This window comes from Onychomys torridus, chromosome X, assembly GCF_903995425.1.
Source record: "Onychomys torridus chromosome X, mOncTor1.1, whole genome shotgun sequence".
NCBI lineage: Eukaryota > Metazoa > Chordata > Mammalia > Rodentia > Cricetidae > Onychomys > Onychomys torridus.
This window is the reverse complement of record NC_050466.1, coordinates 126,123,815-126,144,156: the sequence shown is the minus strand read 5'-3', so window position 1 is coordinate 126,144,156 and position 20,342 is coordinate 126,123,815. Positions and strand designations below refer to the sequence as shown.

Sequence of the window (20,342 nt, the reverse complement as noted above, 5' to 3'; positions counted from 1 at the left end):
TGTTAGAGAATGGATATATTTGAAATGTGTATTCAGTACTAAAGTAGAAGTATAAGGAGTTGCAGTGCAGTTGTGATTTTGTCTCTGTAGAACTAGGAATAGCTTACAAACCTCCCTCGTCTCCTGTGCTGTCTTGTCAAATAGACTACACCCCTTCTCTACTCATTATTCATAGGTTTACTGTGAGGGTCAAATGAAAGTACAAAACGGAAGATCTGTTTAAAATGTAACCTATTGGCTTGGATTGATGGCTCAGGAGTTAAGAACACTTGTCCTTGTAGAGGACTCAGTTGGATTCCTGGCACCCATCTGGTGGCTCACAACCATTCCTAACTTCAGTTTCAGTGACCTCTGAGGGTACCAGGCATGCACACGGTGTACATACATACTTGCTGACAAACTACTTATGCACACAACATAGATAAATCAATTTTATTTTGGACCAAACCCAGGGCCTTGTCCCCAACCCCAGATAAATCAATTTTTAAGGAAAACTATCCCATTGGTGTGTGTGTGTGTGTGTGTGTGTGTGTGTGTGAGAGAGAGAGAGAGAGAGAGAGAGGGGCGGGGGATATATTGTCATTTCAGATGCCTGATCTCACTCATCCTTCACATTTATTCTAATTGGTAGTTGAATGTTATTTGATTTTTTTCATTGTAGGGCTAAATAAACAAGTTTGACCATCAACTTGCAAGTTGGGAAAGAATGAAAGCTGAGAGGGGTAGTAAATACAGAATAATAATGAGACCTCCAAATGATAAGTACCACAAATTTGTAGCAGTTATTACAATTTATATTGCAATGAAGAAGCTAATGCAATGCAATTTACATCTTTCGACAACAGAATTTGTTAACAGCAAACAAAAGAGTCAGCATTTATTATCCAGGGATCAAAGTGACATGCTGAATATTAATATAAATATGATTCCATTTGAATACAGTATGAATCTAATTCATATATAAATGAGTTAAAACCAAAGAATTCCCAATTTTCCCACATAATTATTCATTTTTGTAAAAACAAAGTTATTTTGTACAAATGCAGGTGAATAGAATGTATTACTTAATATAAAACCATTTAAATGTATTAAATGGACCACTTATACCTACTTAGTAAGTATGGTGGGACCTACACATTCAAAATTAGGTATTGAAATCCAGAATTTTTAATTTGGCATGGATAGAAAGGTTAGCCATCGTTACTTGTTTAACATTGACATTTGTTGTCCAATATTTGATATATAACCCTTTGCAATACAACTTGTTTCATATGACTAATGATTCTGAAATATATACAACTGTGTATATTTAGTAGTACCCATATTAATGTATACTATTTTGGAAAATTCATGTGGTCTTTGTATTAAGTTACATTGCAGGAAATTGTTGACATATAAGCATCTTTATATACATATGATCCAATAAAAAATGAATTTTTCTCTTAAAATAGAGTATACATACATGTAAATGACCTACCTGTTCATATCTCAGCTCACATGCAATTTGAGGGAGAATGGGGTGGGGCAGGGAATTGTCAAGTCTGTATTTTGCACAGAAAAATAAATTCAAATTATGCCCATTGGTTATTACAGCTGACTTTCAAAGCAGTAATATGCTAATTAATACATTCGAGGATATAACATACTTAATAGAAATGGAGATTTTTTTCCTTCACTGTCATGAAAACATTCAGTTTATTAAACATTAAATACCATGTGAGTTACCATAATGACACATCTGCTTAAATGCATTTCCATTTATTTTCTCACTGGAAACTGTGGTGGATTATGTTGCTATTTTGGTGTGATTTCTGCTGTGTGCCTTGGTTCACGCTCAGTTAAGACATGGATCCCACAGGGGTTGCTGTGATGAAAGAGGGTGGTTGTTTTCCTAGTGAGCAACTTGATCATAAATTAGGAATCATCACCCAAGGTAGTACTTCCAGAGCTGTTTAATATTATGCAATTTTGGTTGGGGTGTTTAGGTAACGGGAAGGCTGTGTCTCCATTAGCTTCAGCAACAAAGTATTGAGAAGCTTGCTGTTCACTGCCGTTGAAAGTATAGCCAGATCCAATATTTATCCAGCCACTGACTTCTCTATGGTAAAGTGCATTCAAATACTGTGGGCACAAAAAGGAGAACCTGGAATGACAGGATACCTGTGTCCTTAAGTTCTTGGGTATATTGCCCTCCTTGGGGAAGCCCATGTATGGTTAAGAGTAAAACATTTAAAAAAAGTCCACGGAGTCTTAGTATTGAATATAGACACAACTTAAACCATCAATATATATTCCTATAAGAGTGACTTTGCATTATGGAAAATAGAAAGCCCAAAGTCCTATCCAAGTCTTAGGCTACCTGCTAATTCTTCTGAATGGTGCAGATGCAGCTGCTGTCTCTGACAGTGTGCAGTTGTAACAGGTGTGGCAGTCAGCCTTGCTGCTAAGTTTAGCTCTGCATGTGGGGATTTCATGCTGTGCAGCCCCTTGGAGAGGGGAGCATTGGCAAATGACTATGTATAAAAGTAGAAAGCACTTGGGAATTTCACCACCATGCTAGATTTAGATCACAGTAAAGGGGCCAATCTAAATTGGTTGCAGACTATAGAGAAATATATGCCTGGCACAGGTGCCACGAATTTCACATCCATTCCATTTTTGCACAACCACCTCAGTTCCCAAGGGGGATTCCATGAAATTTACTGACAATGCTTTAATTACAAGGGGTGACTTTTTTTGTGAGCAGGTAAAATTCTAAGACAGGTATACCATTTCTTTGGCGGCAAGAATAGGACCAATTTTGCAACTTCTAATTTGTAAATGCCACTTGTCTCCTTTGGTTTCACTTTGAAAAGTCAAGTTTTTTTTTTAATTAAATTATCCATTACTGGCACACTAGAGCTACTCATGAGAATGGAAATTTTCAAAATATATTTCTCTTATAGATACTAAGTGAAACACTTCAGATTTTGGCAGGGATAAGGAAAGAAGGAGCATTTTCTGGGAAAGACAAATGTGACATTTGAGGACATTGATCTTATTAAGAACTTGTTGCAGGGTAACTTTTAGTCTGTGTGTGTTTTATATTCATATCTGAAAAGTCATAATGAAATTGCTCTCTCTGAACAGTTTTCAACGAGAAAAATCCGAGACCCAGAAAGCTGGCATGTTTTGGTCAAAGTCACAATCACTCAGTAACAAAATCCCAAGATTGTTTTCTTTCTGCTTTAAAATACACTGGTGTCTTCTTTGCCAAGGCAGCCTTCAAATCAAGTTCATATTTAAGTGCAACTCAATCCTGGTTCGTGGTAAGGAGGGAGTCAAAGACACAGAAGCTGCTCATATAATGTAGAAATCCTTACGAGAAAAGTTTGACTGAACTTTTCTTTGATTTGGAGGCAGCTCATTGTCCCAGACTGTAGTAATACATCTGCCATTATCTGCATTTTTAAAGGTCCAGTAATAGTAATAACACAGATATAATATGCACATTTTTTCTCACTCACCAGAAACTTTCTGCAAAATTTCTCTTTAAGTAATAAAAGGTTCTTTAAATCTCTCTTATTTGGGAGAAACCTGATGGCCTATGATGATTAAAGCATTGTTCTTTTGAGGAAAGATTAATAATCCCTTCCATTCTCCTATGGCATGATTAAGCTCCATGTCAGGAAATATCTGTGTTATGAATGAAGTAATTCTTTAGGGCTAAAGTAATAAATTAAAGCCTGTCATTTCTTAGAAGTCCTCAGAATATTCTAAGGTAAATTCTTGTTTGCTCTTGCAGCTTCCAGAGATCTTGTGTTTTAACAACTGCTGCCTATGAATTTCTGTGGTCTGAGGTTTGTTCAAGGCTCAGGCTCTCCTTGGTTACTATGGAAACCTGTCAGCTCAACCAGCTGCAATTTCCCTTATTCCTTTAAAAAGAATGACTCTTAAGCCTCTTAGATGTCCCATAAGCACAGTCACGATGAAGAATGAAGAACAGAAAACACAAGCAGCTTGTTACATGCGAAGGCTCGCATGAAAAAGAAAGCCTTCCTGAGCACCCCGGGGTTTGCTCATATTGGCTGAGACTCACCATCATTCTGACTTTAAGGAGTGGGAATTCGGCTTTGCATCTCTACATCTGTGAACTGAGGAACACTTTCTGTGCTCTCAGTGATGGGTGAGATGACATGTTTGAGCCGAAGAAGCATTGTGAAGAGCAGGATGAGAAGAATGGCCAGGAGGCTCAGAAACAATCCTACGTACATGTACAGGTTGGAATACTTGTCTGAAGTGGTGTCAACCTCTGTTGCCAGAGTGGGAAAATGAGCCCGCCCAGTGAGATTTCCATGATACTTAAAATGCACCTCCGTCATCACTCAAGACTTGAGTTGATATTTACTTCTATTTGATTTCTATTGCCCTTGAGGCATTCCACAGTCACTCAGCCTGTCTGTAAATGTATTGGTGGTGTTTTAACAATGTGATACAGACCAAAGTCAGTGGTGCATAAGCAAGAAGGCAGTGAGTGGTCTTCTAAACTGCCAATTGTTGCACTTCCCTGCCTCTAGCAAGCAGACCACCCCCCACAAAGAGGTTTATCAGAACTTCTTAGTCAGTTTAGACAGTAAGTAAATAAATAGTCAGTTTTCACACTCTTAGTCTTACACTGGTGAAAATAAATAAATATGGTGAAACTGCTTTATAATACTGGCATGGAGAATCTCTTACGGTATTATATTAGACTTCTGAGGCGTTTTTGTTTTGTTTTAGTAGAAGGAGAAAAGGCTCTTTTTTTTAATCCACAATTCAGCTAGATCTGCAGACTAATGGTTTAGATTTAATTGGGTTCTTCTGTGAGGCAAGTTGCTAAAGACTTTTGTATATCTCTGGCTCAGCATATCTGAGTTTTCAGCCCTTTTGCCTGACTTTGTCAATCTTCCCTAAGGCTAGAGATTGTAATGCTCCTACCCAGATGCCAAGCTTGAAAGATATAAGAATACAGGGCATGAATTGTTTAGAGCTTTGTTGACATCCCTCCCTGTAGGCTGCAGGTAAGTGTTGTCAGACCTGTTGGTTCTCAGGTGGAGGAGGTCTCAGCTACGTTGACAATAGGCCAGGGCTCAGAGAATTCGACAGTTAAAATTCTTCACAGATTAAATTTCCTGAAAATAAATGAGAGAGAGAGAATGGTTCATTCACCTAAAAAAAGTAGATGGCAAATTATTTTGAAATAGTATGAACATATATATTACAAATTAGTTTGCTGCAGGAAAACTAGATATAAAGTTAAAAACCTATGTGTTTACATAATTTTTAAATGTCTTTTTCCTGTGCAGGAAGTGGTGAAAGAACAGAAAAGGGGTTACATAGAAAGGAACAAAATGCAAAAGGTGAAAGAGCAGCCATATCATTTGCTAAACTGAAGCTAATTACTAGGCTAGATTAGTATGGTGCTTTTCATGCTGACTGATGATGAGATTTACCTAGAGTTCTTGTTAATACACAGACCCTGGTCCCCAGCCTAGATTTTTGGATACTAATCTTCAAAGTACGACTTGAGAGATTCAGACTTTATTGGTCTGGGATGAGGCTCAAGCAGTGCTAACTTTTAAAAGCTCCCCAAGTAACTCTAAATTGCAGCCTGGACTGCAAACCACCAGAAAGCCAGCCATTGAAACAAAGACCTGAATTTTAAGACTTGGTTTTCAGTCTCCAGGTCCCAGTGCCAATTGTCATTCTAATGAATCACAGAATACTCAGGAATTCAGGCTTCCCTAATATTGTTCTTGTTCTTTCTCATTTGGGTTTGTGGTATGAGGATATACATTTGATTAAACATTTATAGATCAAAAGAACTTGGAGGTTATACCTATTCTGAGTAAATAATGCATCCTTCGTAATGAGGTAGGGTAGATTCTTGCCTTTGTTGGTAAAAATACTCCTCTGTGTAAATAGAATGGTTCCATTTGCCATTACAAAGATTAACATTGAATATAAGTGTCAAAAAAACCCCATAGGAACGAATCATCATTTGTCGCACTTCTGTAGGCAACAGTAGAAGATTGCTGGCAATGTAGCCTCTTTCTGTCTTTTTATTTTCAGACCTAATGAGTGTTAATAGAAATAGCTCCAACAGTCACATTACTCACAGTTGTCTTGAATTCTATCCCTAGACTGGGAGCACTTCAGTTTGAGTTTATATTCCCTAGTCTTCATTGCTATATTTTGTGTGATTCATATGTACCTTAGTTTCTTGACCAGTGATTCCCAACCTTCCTACAACTGTGACCTTTTCATAGAGTTCCTCATGTTGTGGTGACCCCCAACCAAAAAATTATTTTTGTTGCTACTTCATAACTGTAATTTTGCTACTGTTATTAATTGTAATATAATATCTGATATACAAGATATCTGATATGTGAACCCCGTGAATGGGTCATTCAATCCCCAAAGGGATCCAGACCCACAGGTTGAGAACCACTAATCTCCACTTAGTACCCCTGTTTCCCACACAGAGCCACCTTGCTCACAAGAAATGAGCAAAAGAGAAACAGTCTGCTTGTATTTTTGTTGATGTAATGGTCTAGGATACATACTTGCTATTCTTAAAATTATAACTTTTTTATTTGGGGTTATCTGGGATCAAGGGCCAGAAATACAAATTTTATGCAAGTGATTCCCTGCACATTGAGCTTTGAGAATGAACTATTGTTTTTCCTCTAGATAACTGATTTGTTTTATTGATTGCTTGAAGGTCTTTTTTAAGTCAATTTTTTTGTCACACAATATATTTTGATTCCTTCTCCTCCTCCAATTCCTCCCAGATCTTCACTTCCTTACCCACCCAACTTCATGTTTTCTCCATCTCTTAAAAAAAAAAAAAAACCCAAGCCAGGCAGTGGTGGCACACGGCTGTAATCCCAGCACTTGGGAGGCAGAGGCAGGTGAATCTCTGTGAGTTCAAGGCCAGCCAGGTCTACAAAGCAAGTTCCAGGACAGCCTTTGAAAGCTACAGAGAAACCCTGTCTTGAAAAACCAAAAAAAAAAAAAAAAACAAAAACAAAAACAAAAAATGAAAACCAAAACAAACAAAAAACCCATAAGACAAAAATAATAAATCAAAACAAAACAAAATGTGTATATACACACACACATGCACACATGCACACACACACACACACACACACCATGGAGTTTATTTTGTGCTAGCCAACTACTCCTGGATACACAATGGTTGACATACTTAGTGACATTCCATAGGTAAAAAGTTTTTTTCCCTTTCCCAGCAGGTTAGGGGTGTGTCCACTTCCGCTTCTTAGTGCTGGGATTTTGTCTGATTTGAACATGTGCAGGACTTGTGTATGCTGTTTCTACCTCCAGTACCTGTGATTCTGACCTTATGTGGTAATAAGGCCTTTGCGGATGTAATCAAATTAAAGTGAGGTCATTGTGTTGGCCATAATCCAGTGACTGATGTCCTTATAAGACACACAGGGAGAACACTGAAGCAGAGACTTCAGTGATGGGTCTCTAAGCCAAGAATGCCAAAGAATGCCAGAAAACACTAGAGGCTAGATGAGGCTAGATGAGGTTAGATGAGGCTAGATGAGGCTAAATGAGGCTAGATGAAGCTAGATGAGGCTAGATGAGGCTAGGAAGGATTCTCCCTTACAAATTTCCAAGGATGTATTTTCCCACTGATGCCTGGATTTACATTGGTGGCAGTCTAGGCAGCCTCCTAGACTAAGAGAATTATTTTATTTTATTTTGATTTTTTTTCCAAGACATGGTTTCTCTGTAGCTTTGGAGCCTGTCCTGGACTAGCTCCGTAGACCATGCTGACCTTGAACTCACAGAGATCCTCCTGCCTCTGCTTCCCAAGTGCTGGGATTACCGGCCAACACCCCCCGGGCTGAGAATTATTTTATTTTTGAGATAGGGTCTCACTACATAGCACTGGCTAGCCTGGCCTCCAACTTGCAGAAATTCTCCCAACTCTGCCTTCCAAGTACTGGGATTTGAGGCTTGTGTCATACACATGGTCTCAGTTGCTGTAACTTTCACCCACCTATGTTCATGCACCTACGTTATGGAACCTTTAAAAAAGGAACACCCTACAGTCCTGGGCTTTTCTTGATAATATTTCCTAGTGGGAGCTGAGAGAAGTCTCTTCAACCAGAATAATGCATGTGGAACATACTAGTTAGAATGCAAATTCGTAGGCCACTTCCTTGGATCCCTAGTAAGAATCCCTGGGGACAGAACCTTGAAATTTCTGTTTGTAGCAAGTTACCTACTTAGTTTCTAAGCATATTCTTTAGGGAACACATTTTAGTCATGAGTGTACTTCAGGATTACTTATGAAGCTTCTGGAGTGCGTATGTACACACACACACACACACACACACACACACACACCCTGAAGAGGTTCTGAATCATTCAGCTTGTGTGGAGGATGAACATCTCTGTATGGCTTAAAAACTTCACAGGAGATCTTAATATGCAGTCAAGATACAGAAGCCCCACTCTACAAACAGAAGAGAGCATTTCAAATTCAAGACTCTTGGCAGTCATAGACAACTCACACAGAAGCTTCTTTTGATCAAAGTGCTCCTTTGGGTATTAGATATCTCATTTTTCTTAGATAGGGTGTCAGTCTGAACAGCCTTCCTTCCCAACCGACCTGTTCCCTGTGGCTCCTTTCATTAAGAGTACTTCCCTAGCTTAGAGCCAGTCTTGGAAGTACATAATTTTTTAGCTCAAGTGGTGGAGGCAGGAGGACCAGGAGTTCAAGGCCATTCCTAGATACATGGGACAATCAGGGCCAGCCTGGGCTACACGAGAGCTGTCACAACCTCTTCTACCAAAAACCAGATGACAGAAGAAAGAATGATATTAGCCTAGAAATAAGAGCTTAATATGCTTTCCACCCTTGACTCTTAAAGTTACTTTTCCATACACCTTCCAGATGAGAAGCAGAAGGAAAAAATAAGCATTTGCTATGTATTAAGACAGCTGAGAGAGACCTCAACAGTACTATAGTATCTTTCTGGTTGAACTTGTAGATAAAATACACAGGCTTTGATAAATTATATCCCTTGACTTTTGGCACATTGTTATCATTAGTAAATTCAGGGGTTTTGTTTACTTAGGAATACAATGAACAACCATAGACAAACATCTGTGAATAAACACCAAGTACAAGAGACTAATCACTTATGTTTTCTTCATCTTATCCCTCTATCTACTTCTTTCAAGCAGTAGCCAATACCCAATATCCTGAATTTTGTTCAGCAACCAATACCTAAGCAATGTTGGTGTGATTTATTTTAAAATTTGAAAAACTCTAACAAAAAAGAATGTATAAAGAAAATGAAAAATTATTCTATACAGTGGAATTTTTCAGCCATAGAGAAGAACAAAGTTATGTTGGTTCCATGAAAATGGATCCAACTGGAAAGATCCACGTTAAACAAATTAAGTCAGTCTCAGGAAGACAAATACCATGTTTTCTCTCATTTTCAGGTCCTAGATTTTATTTAAACACATAAAATCACACACACACACACACACACACACACACACACACACACACACACACACGGAGCGGGGGATGAAAACAGAAATAAAACTATCTAGGAGGAAAAGGGACCGAGAGAAGGGTGGGGTATAGGAGATATATACTCAATGTACAATATACACTTGTACGAAATGTCTTCATGTAACAGTACCAAGCACAATGAATATATACAATGAAACATTTTAAAATGTTTTGGCTTGGACATGATGCGCAGCTTGTTATTTTTACCCTACATCCTATTGATATATGATTTAGTTTTGACTACTTTATAATAATAGGATGAAAAGGGCCACAAATTGCTTTTAGACTTCTTATTGCCATTGGACTTTGCTCCATTCTCCTTAGCTTGATATGTAAGATTTTCAATGTCCAGGCTGTCCTTAATTCCTTCTAATATCCTTTCCAGTAATGCCCACTCAACCTAATTCTTTGCTTTCATGTTTTTGTTGGAAAAAATCCCTCTACCTTTATATAGCTCTGCATAGGGAAATACTACCATTCTTGAAGTTTTAGTTTATGAAACTGACCTTGGTTTCTCACCCCAATCTTAATTCCCACATCATTTTATATCTCTTCTAGAGGAATTATCCTTGTCTAATATTGTAGCTATCTATTTGGTATGTTTTCTACACTCCTTGATGTTTTCATACAATACTCCATCTTTTATATAACTCTGCTTACAGTAGCTGATCAATAATAATTGAATAAATGCATGGATATGACTGAAGAAATGCACTTAGTACTGAAAGCTTGCAGAAAAATACAGCCTTTTCTTATTTCTGACTTAGTTGTGACTATAACTGTCCATTAGTATTGGTTACAGATCTCCATAGCTGCCAAAAGTCCAAGCATACTCAATAGCTTATGTACAGTGTCTCATTTACATAGAATTTTTATACATCTTTTCTGTATATTTTAATCCATCTGTACATTCCTTGTAATACCTAATACAATGCATATAGTACATAAATGATTATACCTATTTTTAGAGACTAGTGTGAAGAAACAAAAGGTTGTATAATTCAGTAGAGCACAATTTTAAAATTAATTTGCCATCTGTAGTTGCCTGAACCTGCCGTTGTTTGGATTCACAAATTTAGTACTTTATATAATTTCTTAAAACCTCTGTAGTTTATGGATAACAAATTCCTGGACCAGTTCCGACAAGTGTATCAGTTTCATTTCTAAAATTCATAAAGGACTTTAAATTTAACAAATGAAAAGTTAGGGATCACGGAACTGTCACTGTGTTCCTGTATCTGTGACCCAACTTCTCATAAACATTTTCCAAATAGCAATACTTAATTAATGAGTAATTAATGAATTGCACAGATGACAGGACTTCTCCATGAAAAGCTGCACCATCTGAAAGGAAAAACAAAAGAACAATATTTCTGTCTACTCTGGAGATCTGATTGTTGTGGAAAGATTTTTTTGTTTTTGTTTTTTCTAGACAGGGTTTCTCTGTGTAGCTTTGGAGGCTGTCCTGGAACTCACTCTGTAGGCCAGGCTGGCCTCGAACTCACAGAGATCCACCTGCCTCTGCTTCCCGAATACTGGGATTAAAGGAATGTGCCACCACCACCCAGCTAGAATTATTTTCTTATCCTGCATTCTTTTCTGGAAATCATAGAAATATAACTTAATTTCTGTTCTTTGTAAAAACTGAATCATAAGTGTTGCTGGGAAAAGATAAGAGTGAACAATGGACATAAAGGTGACGAATTATGAAAAGACAGAAGAGAGGAAATTAAGAAAGGGCAAGAACACAGAAAAATTGCCAAGGTGGGTATAGATAAGGAAGGATGTGGGGGAGAAGAGGTGTGAAAAAGTGAACTGTTGAGACAAAGAGAAAGAAGAGAAATGGGAAAATATTTGGAAAGAAGAGAGGAGGAAAGGAAGGAGAATGGAAGTTTGGAGGAAAGGGAAAGAGAAAGACATTAATATAGTTAATTGGCAGTGTCAACATTAACCTAACAACTATCTGCTTTACTTCACATCTAATGTAAATAAAAATACCCAAGAGAGATAGCAATGAAACTTTGGCTTTCAGTTTGCATAGTCAGTCATTAACTTGGTAAACAGAATCTTGGTAATAAAAATCTTCTTATATTTTATTATAAGATTTGGATCAATAAGTTTAGTGTATAAAGCCTCATAGGAGTAAACTGACATACACTCTTAGATCATGAATTTTTCCCCTTAAAATAAGGAAAGAATGTGGCAGTATCTTTCTCTACCCACCCCAAGAGGGATCACAAGTGTGAGACTTATTTCTAACAAAAGCAAGGAAGTTCTACAGGTCTACAAAATCAGACTGACATTTATTCAGCTAAACTTTATTGAGTGCCAATCAAATTCCAGGCACTAAGGTGAAGGCTAGGGATACAGAATCAGTGTAAACTTATCCCTGTTTTTGTCATCGGGGTGCCCAAGTAGTTACTTTTTCTTTTTATTGAAGTTCTGAAAACAATCCTGAGTCATTTTATAGTTCCTTGTATGCTATCTGCTATATATAAGAGCTGAAATCCCAACACACAAACAGGGAAGAAAAACAACCAACGGAATAATTCCTAAAAGCAAGTCCCAGCTGTTAATTGGCATCACTTTTAAGAGTTAACACATTCTGTTTGCATGTATCTGCTTAATGAGGGGCAGGAAAGGGAGGTAGGTACTGTGAGAGTATCGAGTTTCTTATCAGCCTGTGAAAAACCAATGTCAGCGGCAAGTGCTCCTTCAGTGGTTGGAGACATAAAGTATTAAGCTTGCACAAGTGGAACTTGCTGTATCTTTTGTAGCAGATGGTGCCTGTTACACCTGCTGGTAAATACAATTCATGTTCACTTCGGCATGAATAGCATCATTTTACTTCCACATATTTCTTACCTTTCCTTAGTCACAGAATGAATGGATTTGGCTATTTAAATACCCCTTCGGAAGCTCGCACCGGCAGACAACTTGTTCAGGAGCATCTCTGGAATATCTGGAAAACAGAAGGAACCTTTGAAGCGTCCCCGTACCCAAAGAATCAGGATTATGCCCATGCAACCTATAATTTCTCTTTCACCTTCCTGAAGAGTCAGCCTTTTCAGAAAAGCAGAAAACCACCTTCAATTAGTTACTTAAAATCCCAGTTAGCACTTACAGCGTCAGAGTGCAGTTTCTGATGTCCGTTTCTTCTAAGCTGCAAAGAGCATTGAGAAGTCTCTGGATGGGTATATGCCCTCTTGGAACATTTGAATAGAAGCAGTCCGAATATGTTAAGTCCCTGGTTCCTCCTTTGCAGGCAACAGTTTAGAGAATGCAGGAAAGGTGACGATTCCACTCAGCTCAGCTTTGCCTGAGCCACGGTGTGGAGCCCCAGAGGGAGGGAGGAGATGCGAGAGCAAAGTTTGTACAAGCCTTCCACTTTAACCCCTTCAAGCCTCCTTCACTGAATCTGTGGGATTAGCTACCGCTTCCTCTCTTTGTAAAAGCTGATTCATGTGTCATTTAAGAGGATCAGATCTCTTGCTCAATTCAAGAGATTTTCTCCTCCTAGCTCTCATAGCAATATGGGCTTAGAATGGAAACATGCCAGGGTGTGGTGGTATTTAAATAATTCCATCTTTACAAAAAGAATGAATGCATGTGTATATCTGTAGGCTTGAAAAACTGCTTTTAGGCATCATGTTCATAAAATTTAGTTTGAATATAATGTGGAAATTAAACAACAGCCTGTTACCAGTTAGGGACAGAAAAAAAATCTTTGGAAAAAAAAAAGATATCTGTTCCATTAGAAATGAAATCATCTATCTGTAGTTTAAATGCTCTATCTTGTATATACTAAGTAGGAGACTAACATTTCTTGAAGGCTAAGTATACAAAAGCATTGAGTCGGGTGTGATGGCAGCACTTGAGAGGCAGAGACGTGATGATCAGGAGATCAAAGCCAGCTTTAAGTGAGTTCCAGGCTATCCTGGGCTACATGAGATTATGTCTCCAGGAACTAAACCAAACCAAAGAAGTCAATTTCTTTTCCATAGGAACATTCTGGTTTGTGCAATATGATCTTCCTTTTCATAACAGAGAATGTCTATAGTGTAACTGAGGGAGAATGGAGCCAGCATTTAAGAATAAGGCAAGGTGGTCCCAAAGTCTCTCCTTTTTTCTCTGAGGCAGTGGCTCTTGACCTTTGTCAGTCATGGATTTCTTTGAGAATTTACTGAAAGTCTGGCTTGTATCAACAGCAGTGCATTGTTTATTCAATAACACCTGGTCATCAAGAATTCCTATTATGGTAACAATAAGAACTTTATTAATAGCAATGTCTTGCCAATTTGAAGAAATTACTGGGCTGGGCATGTGGTTCAGCAGTAGAGTAATTTCATAGTGTACATGGGAGCCTGGGTTCAATTACCGGCACTGCAAAGAATTAAATAAATGATTCCCTGGCTTTTTTTTTATTCCCACACTTTCCTTCACAATTTCAGATTTTATGTCTTCATTTCCCATCATTCCAGTGGTGGGATTACAATTATTTGAGATCTCCTTGAAATCCTAAATGTCTTACTTACCGGTGTGATTTAGGGTCTCGATCCTCAAACAGGTAGAAGGTGCTGGGATTTTTTCTAACTGGAGCATTATGCTTATGAGCAATGAAACTACAGGATAAAGCTAGTACATTTTTCTAGAGAAGTAATTTTACATAAATATTTGGAAAGATAATAGTTACATAATATGATTAAAATTCAAGTTTCCAGGAAGATAATAGATGTTCTACAGTAGATAAGAAATGCTGAGGCCAGATCATCATACACAGGATTAACACTGAAAGTTCTCTAAAAAATAAGAAACCTTATTAGAGAGGGGACAGTTAAGGGATCTGTAGAAGAATTTCTCTTCAGGGAGTTATTGCCATCTTTTATTCTATCACCCATAAGAGTGAAAATACCTACTGCACCTCAAACACTGGTGGAAGAGGAGGTGTTCTCAAGAGAGATACTTACGTCACTCTCTTTGGCTAACAAGTGTGCAGGAATCCAAGTTTGAAAATGAGTGTGCTTAGCAGGTGTGCAAGAGTCCAAGCTTGAAAATGAGTATGTTTAGCAGTCATACAATAGTCCAAGCTTAAAAATTGGTGTGCTTAACAGGTGTGCAAGAGTCCAAGCTTGAAAATTTGCATGCTTGTAGGTGTGCAAGAATCCGAGCTTGAAAATTAGTGTGCTTAGCAGGTGTTCAAGAATCCAAGCTGGAAGCTGACCTGGAAAGAAAAGATCTTTCTCTATCTTTATGAAATGAATGGACCTAGGAACAAAGAACTCTGCTAGACCTAGAATGCCTGGGCATTTTACAGCCACCATCTTAAAATCCTTGAGATTGTTCTCACTTTCAGATGGGAGTGTTTAAACAGGGTAAGGTAGCTCATACCTCCTCATTCTTCGGATACTAGTACCTGCAAGGCTGATGCAGGAGGATTGCCTTGAGTTCAAGGCCAGCCTGGGATAATTAGTGAGTTTGAGGCCAACCAGGGCTGTAGTGTTAGATCTTTTCTCAAAACAACAAAACACTACCCAAAACAAACAAAGCGCGGAGATCCTTAAGATGGAATGCCAACCCGATTTTTCTCATTTGGTTAGGTCTTGAGGAAAACTTACCTGTCTCTGTAACACAGAACAGAGGCAGTGGAAGAACATAGGGCCTGAGTTGACTTTCTCCCCAGGAAAAGATTTATTGAGGTGTTTCTAACACATAGTATATGGGAAGATGGCAGTTAGGGTTATTTATGAATACAGCCCAATATAAAATTATATACCTACTTAGGACATTATGAGATTTTTGTGTGTGATTTTGTTTTTACTCTTTTTCTTTTTGTAATTTGGTTGCCAAATTCTCTTTTTAAAATTGTTATTCTGGCTGGGCGGTGGTGGCTCATGCCTGTAATCCCAGCACTCAGGAGGCAGAGGCAGGTGGATTTCTGTGAGTTTGAGGCCAGCCTGGTCTACAAAGCGAGTTCCAGGACAGCCTACAAAGCTACAGAGAAACCCTGTCTCAAAAAAAGAAAAAAAATATTATTCTGTCATATATTACATCCCAATCGTAGTTTCCCCTCCCTGCTCTCCTCCCAGTCTCCCCCAAGATCCACTCCTCCTCAATTTGCCTTTAGAAAAAGGCAGACATCCCAGGGATATCAACCAAACACAGCATGCCAATTGATAATAAAACTAGGCATATTCCCTCATATTAAGGCTGGACAAGGCAACCCAGTAGGAGAAATAGGGTCCCAAAAGCAGGCAGCGGAGTCAGAGACAGCCCCAGCCCCCACTGTTAGGAGTCCCACAAGAACACCAAGCTACACAACTATAAGGTATATGCAGAGGATCTAGGTCAGACCCATACAGGCTCCCTGATTGTTGATTCAGTCTCTGTGAGCCTCTTTGAGCCTTTATGAGCCCTGCTTAGTTCATTCTGTGGGCTGTTTTCTTGTGGTGAGTTCATCCCTATAGCTCCTACAATCTTTCCAAGCTTTTCTCTATAGGATTCCAGGACCTCTGCCTAGTGTTTGCCTGTGGGTCTCTGCATCTGCTCCTGTCAGTTACTGGATGAAGCCTCTCCAATGACCATTATGCTAGGCTCCAGTCTACAAGTACAGCAGAGTATCATTAGGAGTCATTTTATTGACCTCCCCAGTCCTGTTTGGTTCTATTCTAGGTCTCTGCGCTATCCAGTCTCTGGTTCCTGGCCCTCCAGGCAGTGTCTGGCACAGACTTCCTCTTGCTGCATTGGTATCATTTGAACCAGTCTCCCACAAGTTCTGCACCACCTTTACCCCATCACATCTTTCAGGCAGGGATAATTGTAGGTCAAAGATTTTGTGGCTGGGTTGATGTCCCAGTCCCTCCGCTGGAAATCTTGTCTGGATACAGGAGAAGGTCTCCCAATTCTTGAATGTGAGCATTGTAGATGTTGATCCATGGTGCAGCACCAAAAGGTTGGACAAGCCTGGACTGTAAAACTGTATCACAACATATTTTATGTGTGTTGTGGACTTTACCTCCTGGTTTTCTTTTCGTTGGGTTTTTAAAATAATACTTATTAATTTACTTTGAGAAGTTTGTACAATGTATTTTGATCACATTCATGCTCCCACTCCCCCGAGATATACCCCCTAGTCACCATTTTGTGTCCTTTTTCTTTTCTTTGGAAAACTTTTTTCTTTTTGAGAGAAGGCTGGCCTTAACGATGGTTTGCCACAGAAGATGACCTTGAACTTCTGACCTCCTACTCCTACCTCCTGAGTGTTGTGATTACATGCTTGTTCCATTCTGTCTGGCTTTTGTGGTACTGAGGATGCTTTCACTTCATCTTCCGTAGAGGGGAGAGGTCCAGGGTGATAACATCTCCTGAATCTCAAATGCAGCCTTGTAACAGCGCTTTCAAGCTGAAGCATTGATGGAAGAGGAGCCTTTTACCAACTGATCTACAGCCCAGCCTTGCCTCCTGTTTTTCTGTAAATTGCTGTAATACCCAGTGGCACAGTGTGGTGGAAATTAGATTTCATTCTCCCCACAGTTTGCCAAAAAGTAAATAAATTCACTTTTCTCAAGGTAGCAAGTAAGTACATATGTGCTAGGTAAGAGTGGGAAAATAACTCAACAGAACTTGACATTTATTCCTTGCAACAAAAGCAGAGGATTAGAGCTACAAAAGCCAATGCAGCCCCCGGCAGAAGGAGAGGGTTGATGGCATTGGAATTGGGCTGTATTTTGGTTAGTTCTTCTGGACAGACCATGTGCGTTTCCTGAGAATCCAGTGGGGATTAATTCATCCTGGACTCTATAAAATAGAACCATCTGGGGGAGGGGTGGTGGGAATGCCAGAAACAGGGAGCTGGAGATAACCTCTGAATACTTTGGCACAGAAGGGTTGAACACTAAATAGAAATGTGTCAGTTCAGAACTTCCTGATTACACAAGAGGGAGTCTCAGTGACAGAGGCCTTTGAAAAGCCCCCAGGGACCCACCCCAGCAGTGGGGAGCCATTTCACTTATTTTCCATGTTCATACTTCCACCTTTCGAAGATTCAGAGAGGAGTTGACAAGTGGAAAAGAAAGGTGAAATCATGTGTGCCCCATAAAGCCTAATATCATTTCTCTCCCTAATATCTCCTCCAAAGACATTTGGAGTCTACCGGCCTCAGTATGGGCAAGGGGAGAAGATCTCATCTGGAGTAAAGACTGAACAGATTTTCTTCTCTCTTTCTCTCCTTCTCCCTCCCTCTCTCTCTCCATCTCACTCTCCCCTCCCCTCATATTGACCTCAAAATTATTATCTGCCTGAGCCTGAGCCTGATCCTCCACCAGCATCTACCTCCCGAGTACTGGGATTACAGGTCTGTGCCACAAGACCCAGTAAGACTGAGGAATTTGATTAATCTCTTAGAAGGACTACATATTGCTGAATCAAGATTATGTTTTGTCATTTAGTGTGACTGTAGAATTGCCATCTGTCCAAATTTTCATCTGAAGCAGTGGTTCTCAACATGTGGGTTGCAACCCCTTTGACAGACATCTATTTTCAAAATACTATTTATAATTCATAAAAGTAGCAAAATTATGATTATGAAGTAGCAACAGAAATCTTACGGTTGGGGGGGTCACCACAACATGAGGAACTGTATTGAAGGTTCGTAGCTTTAGGAAGGTTGAGAACCACTGATCTAGAGTCAGAAACAGCATACCTCAGTGGTGTGTATTTTATTGGGGCATTGAGAGACAATAATAAATTGCACTTTAAAAAATACCAGTTGTGGGCTGGGGAGATGGCTTAGTCCATAAAGTGTCTGCTCTGCAAGCATGAGAACCTGGATTCACATCTGGATTACCACAAAAAACTGAGCATAATGAAGTGGATCTGTAACCTCAGCACTGAAGGAGTGGAGACAGAAGGCTTCCTAGAATTCTTAGTTAAATTGATAGGCTCTGTGTTCAGTGAGAGACCCTGTCTCAAAAAATACAGTGAAGAGTGATGGAGACAGATACCTGATAATGGTCCTGTGTCGTCTACATGCAGCGTACACATGTACATATACCTATATGCATGCACAGATGAACACACACAACCAATTGTGCTTGACAATTCATTCCTTTTTTTGAGCTGAGGATTGAACCCAGGGCCTTGTGTTTGCTAGGCAAGCGCTCTACCACTGAGCTAAATCCCCAACCCCAACAATTCATTCTTTTATCAATGAGTGTATTGTGTTATGCATTATGCTAGGAGTAGGTCATACAATGAGAAGGGAAAAAAATCCTTGCTCTCAAATTGCTTATTGTCTATAGCAAAGGTTAACAAACCATTTTTTTTTCTACAAAAGGCCACATAGATATTAGTCTTTATGGGGTACACATGATTTTACCTTTTCCTTCCTCTCTTTCTCTTTCTTTCTCTCTTTGGTCTTTGTTGAGATGAGGTCTCATTGTGTAGCTCTGGGTAGCCTAAAGCATCCTATTCAGACCAGGATGGACTATCCTCCTGCTTCTGCTTCCTGATTGTTGAGATTACAGGCCTGTACTACCACACTCAGCTGCTGTGTCTTATTCTTTTTAAACTAACCCTTAAAACCAGGCATGGCTCACATTTGCAACCACAGCATTCAAGATCCTGAGACAGGAGGATAGCTGCAAGTTCAAGGTCAGCTTGTACTACACAAAGTGTTCCAGGCCACTTTGATTCACAATCTCAAAAAAAAAAAAAAAAAAAAAAAAGACCAGAAAAGAAAAAAAAAGCAAACAAATAGATAAACCAACCATTTAAAACTAAAAATGACTCTTCTATTGAGAGCTAAAGGAAAAGAGGCCATGTGTCAGAGTTGGCCTCTAGACCCTTGTTTGCTGCTACAGGCAAAACAAAATACTTAAGTACCACCAATTACTATACATTATCATTATTTTTAAGAATGCATTTATTCAGCATCACAATTATTCCACCACGTTTAGCAATTGACAGCATGGGCAGGAAAAAAAAAAGTCCACATTAAAGCCCTTGTTGGAATGCTTTATACTCTCTACAGAACAGAAACTAAAATGACCTGAAATACAATTAGTCATAAATACAGTTCTTGATATTTTTTGCCCACACATGAGTATTGTTTAAGACATTATTTTCCCAGTAGCTAGGCACCGCAACCTCTGTGATTGGCTGAGCACACAAATCTTTTGTAACCTGCAGCTTCCCTGTCACTTCTCTGCCTCTCCTTTCCTGCTAAGCTTTGTTTCTCAGCAATAATTAAAACCTTCTGCACCATCATGGCCACCACTGCTGCTGCAACTGCTGGGTTCACTTTGGTTTTGGTGTTTCACAAATTGGTGGCCTCAACATGATAGGAGCCAGAGCTTCTGCCTCCAACGTTTCTTCCTTTCATAGATCCAAAATTTGAAGACTGACTGTGGGATTTCCCAAACCACTGCAGCTTCTTCCAACTCCAAAGTTTCTCTCACGACCATGCTCAGAGCTATCTGTAATTTCTTTCTTTATGGATTTCGTATGTTTCACATGAACTAGCATAGCTACGGTTCTGATTTCCATAACGCTGTCCGCCACTTTCATAGCCTCTGCTTCCTCCACTGTAAACAGAGCCACCTCCTCCCATAACCACCATCACCAATTCCATTATATCCAGAAAATTCTACAGCATCTATCCCCACCTCAGCTGCCTCCAAAGCCTCCGTATCACTGTCACCAAAACTAACTTCATAACCACTACCAAATTTTCCAGAACCACTCCAACTTCTCAGGT

General features: G+C 39.2%; 1 protein-coding gene across 1 annotated transcript; it reads right to left on the bottom strand.

The window, feature by feature from the left end:
- Positions 1 to 839: 839 nt before the first annotated feature.
- Sertm2 (serine rich and transmembrane domain containing 2) lies at positions 840 to 12,905 on the bottom strand. The gene is made up of 3 exons (XM_036174941.1): positions 12,714 to 12,905; positions 12,455 to 12,551; positions 840 to 5,150 (listed from the first exon to the last, which is right to left on the bottom strand). Exon 3 carries the CDS (start codon positions 4,359 to 4,361, stop codon positions 4,092 to 4,094), a length of 270 nt encoding a protein of 89 aa, XP_036030834.1. The 5' UTR covers positions 4,362 to 5,150; positions 12,455 to 12,551; positions 12,714 to 12,905; the 3' UTR covers positions 840 to 4,091.
- Between the last annotated feature and the right edge of the window lie 7,437 nt (positions 12,906 to 20,342).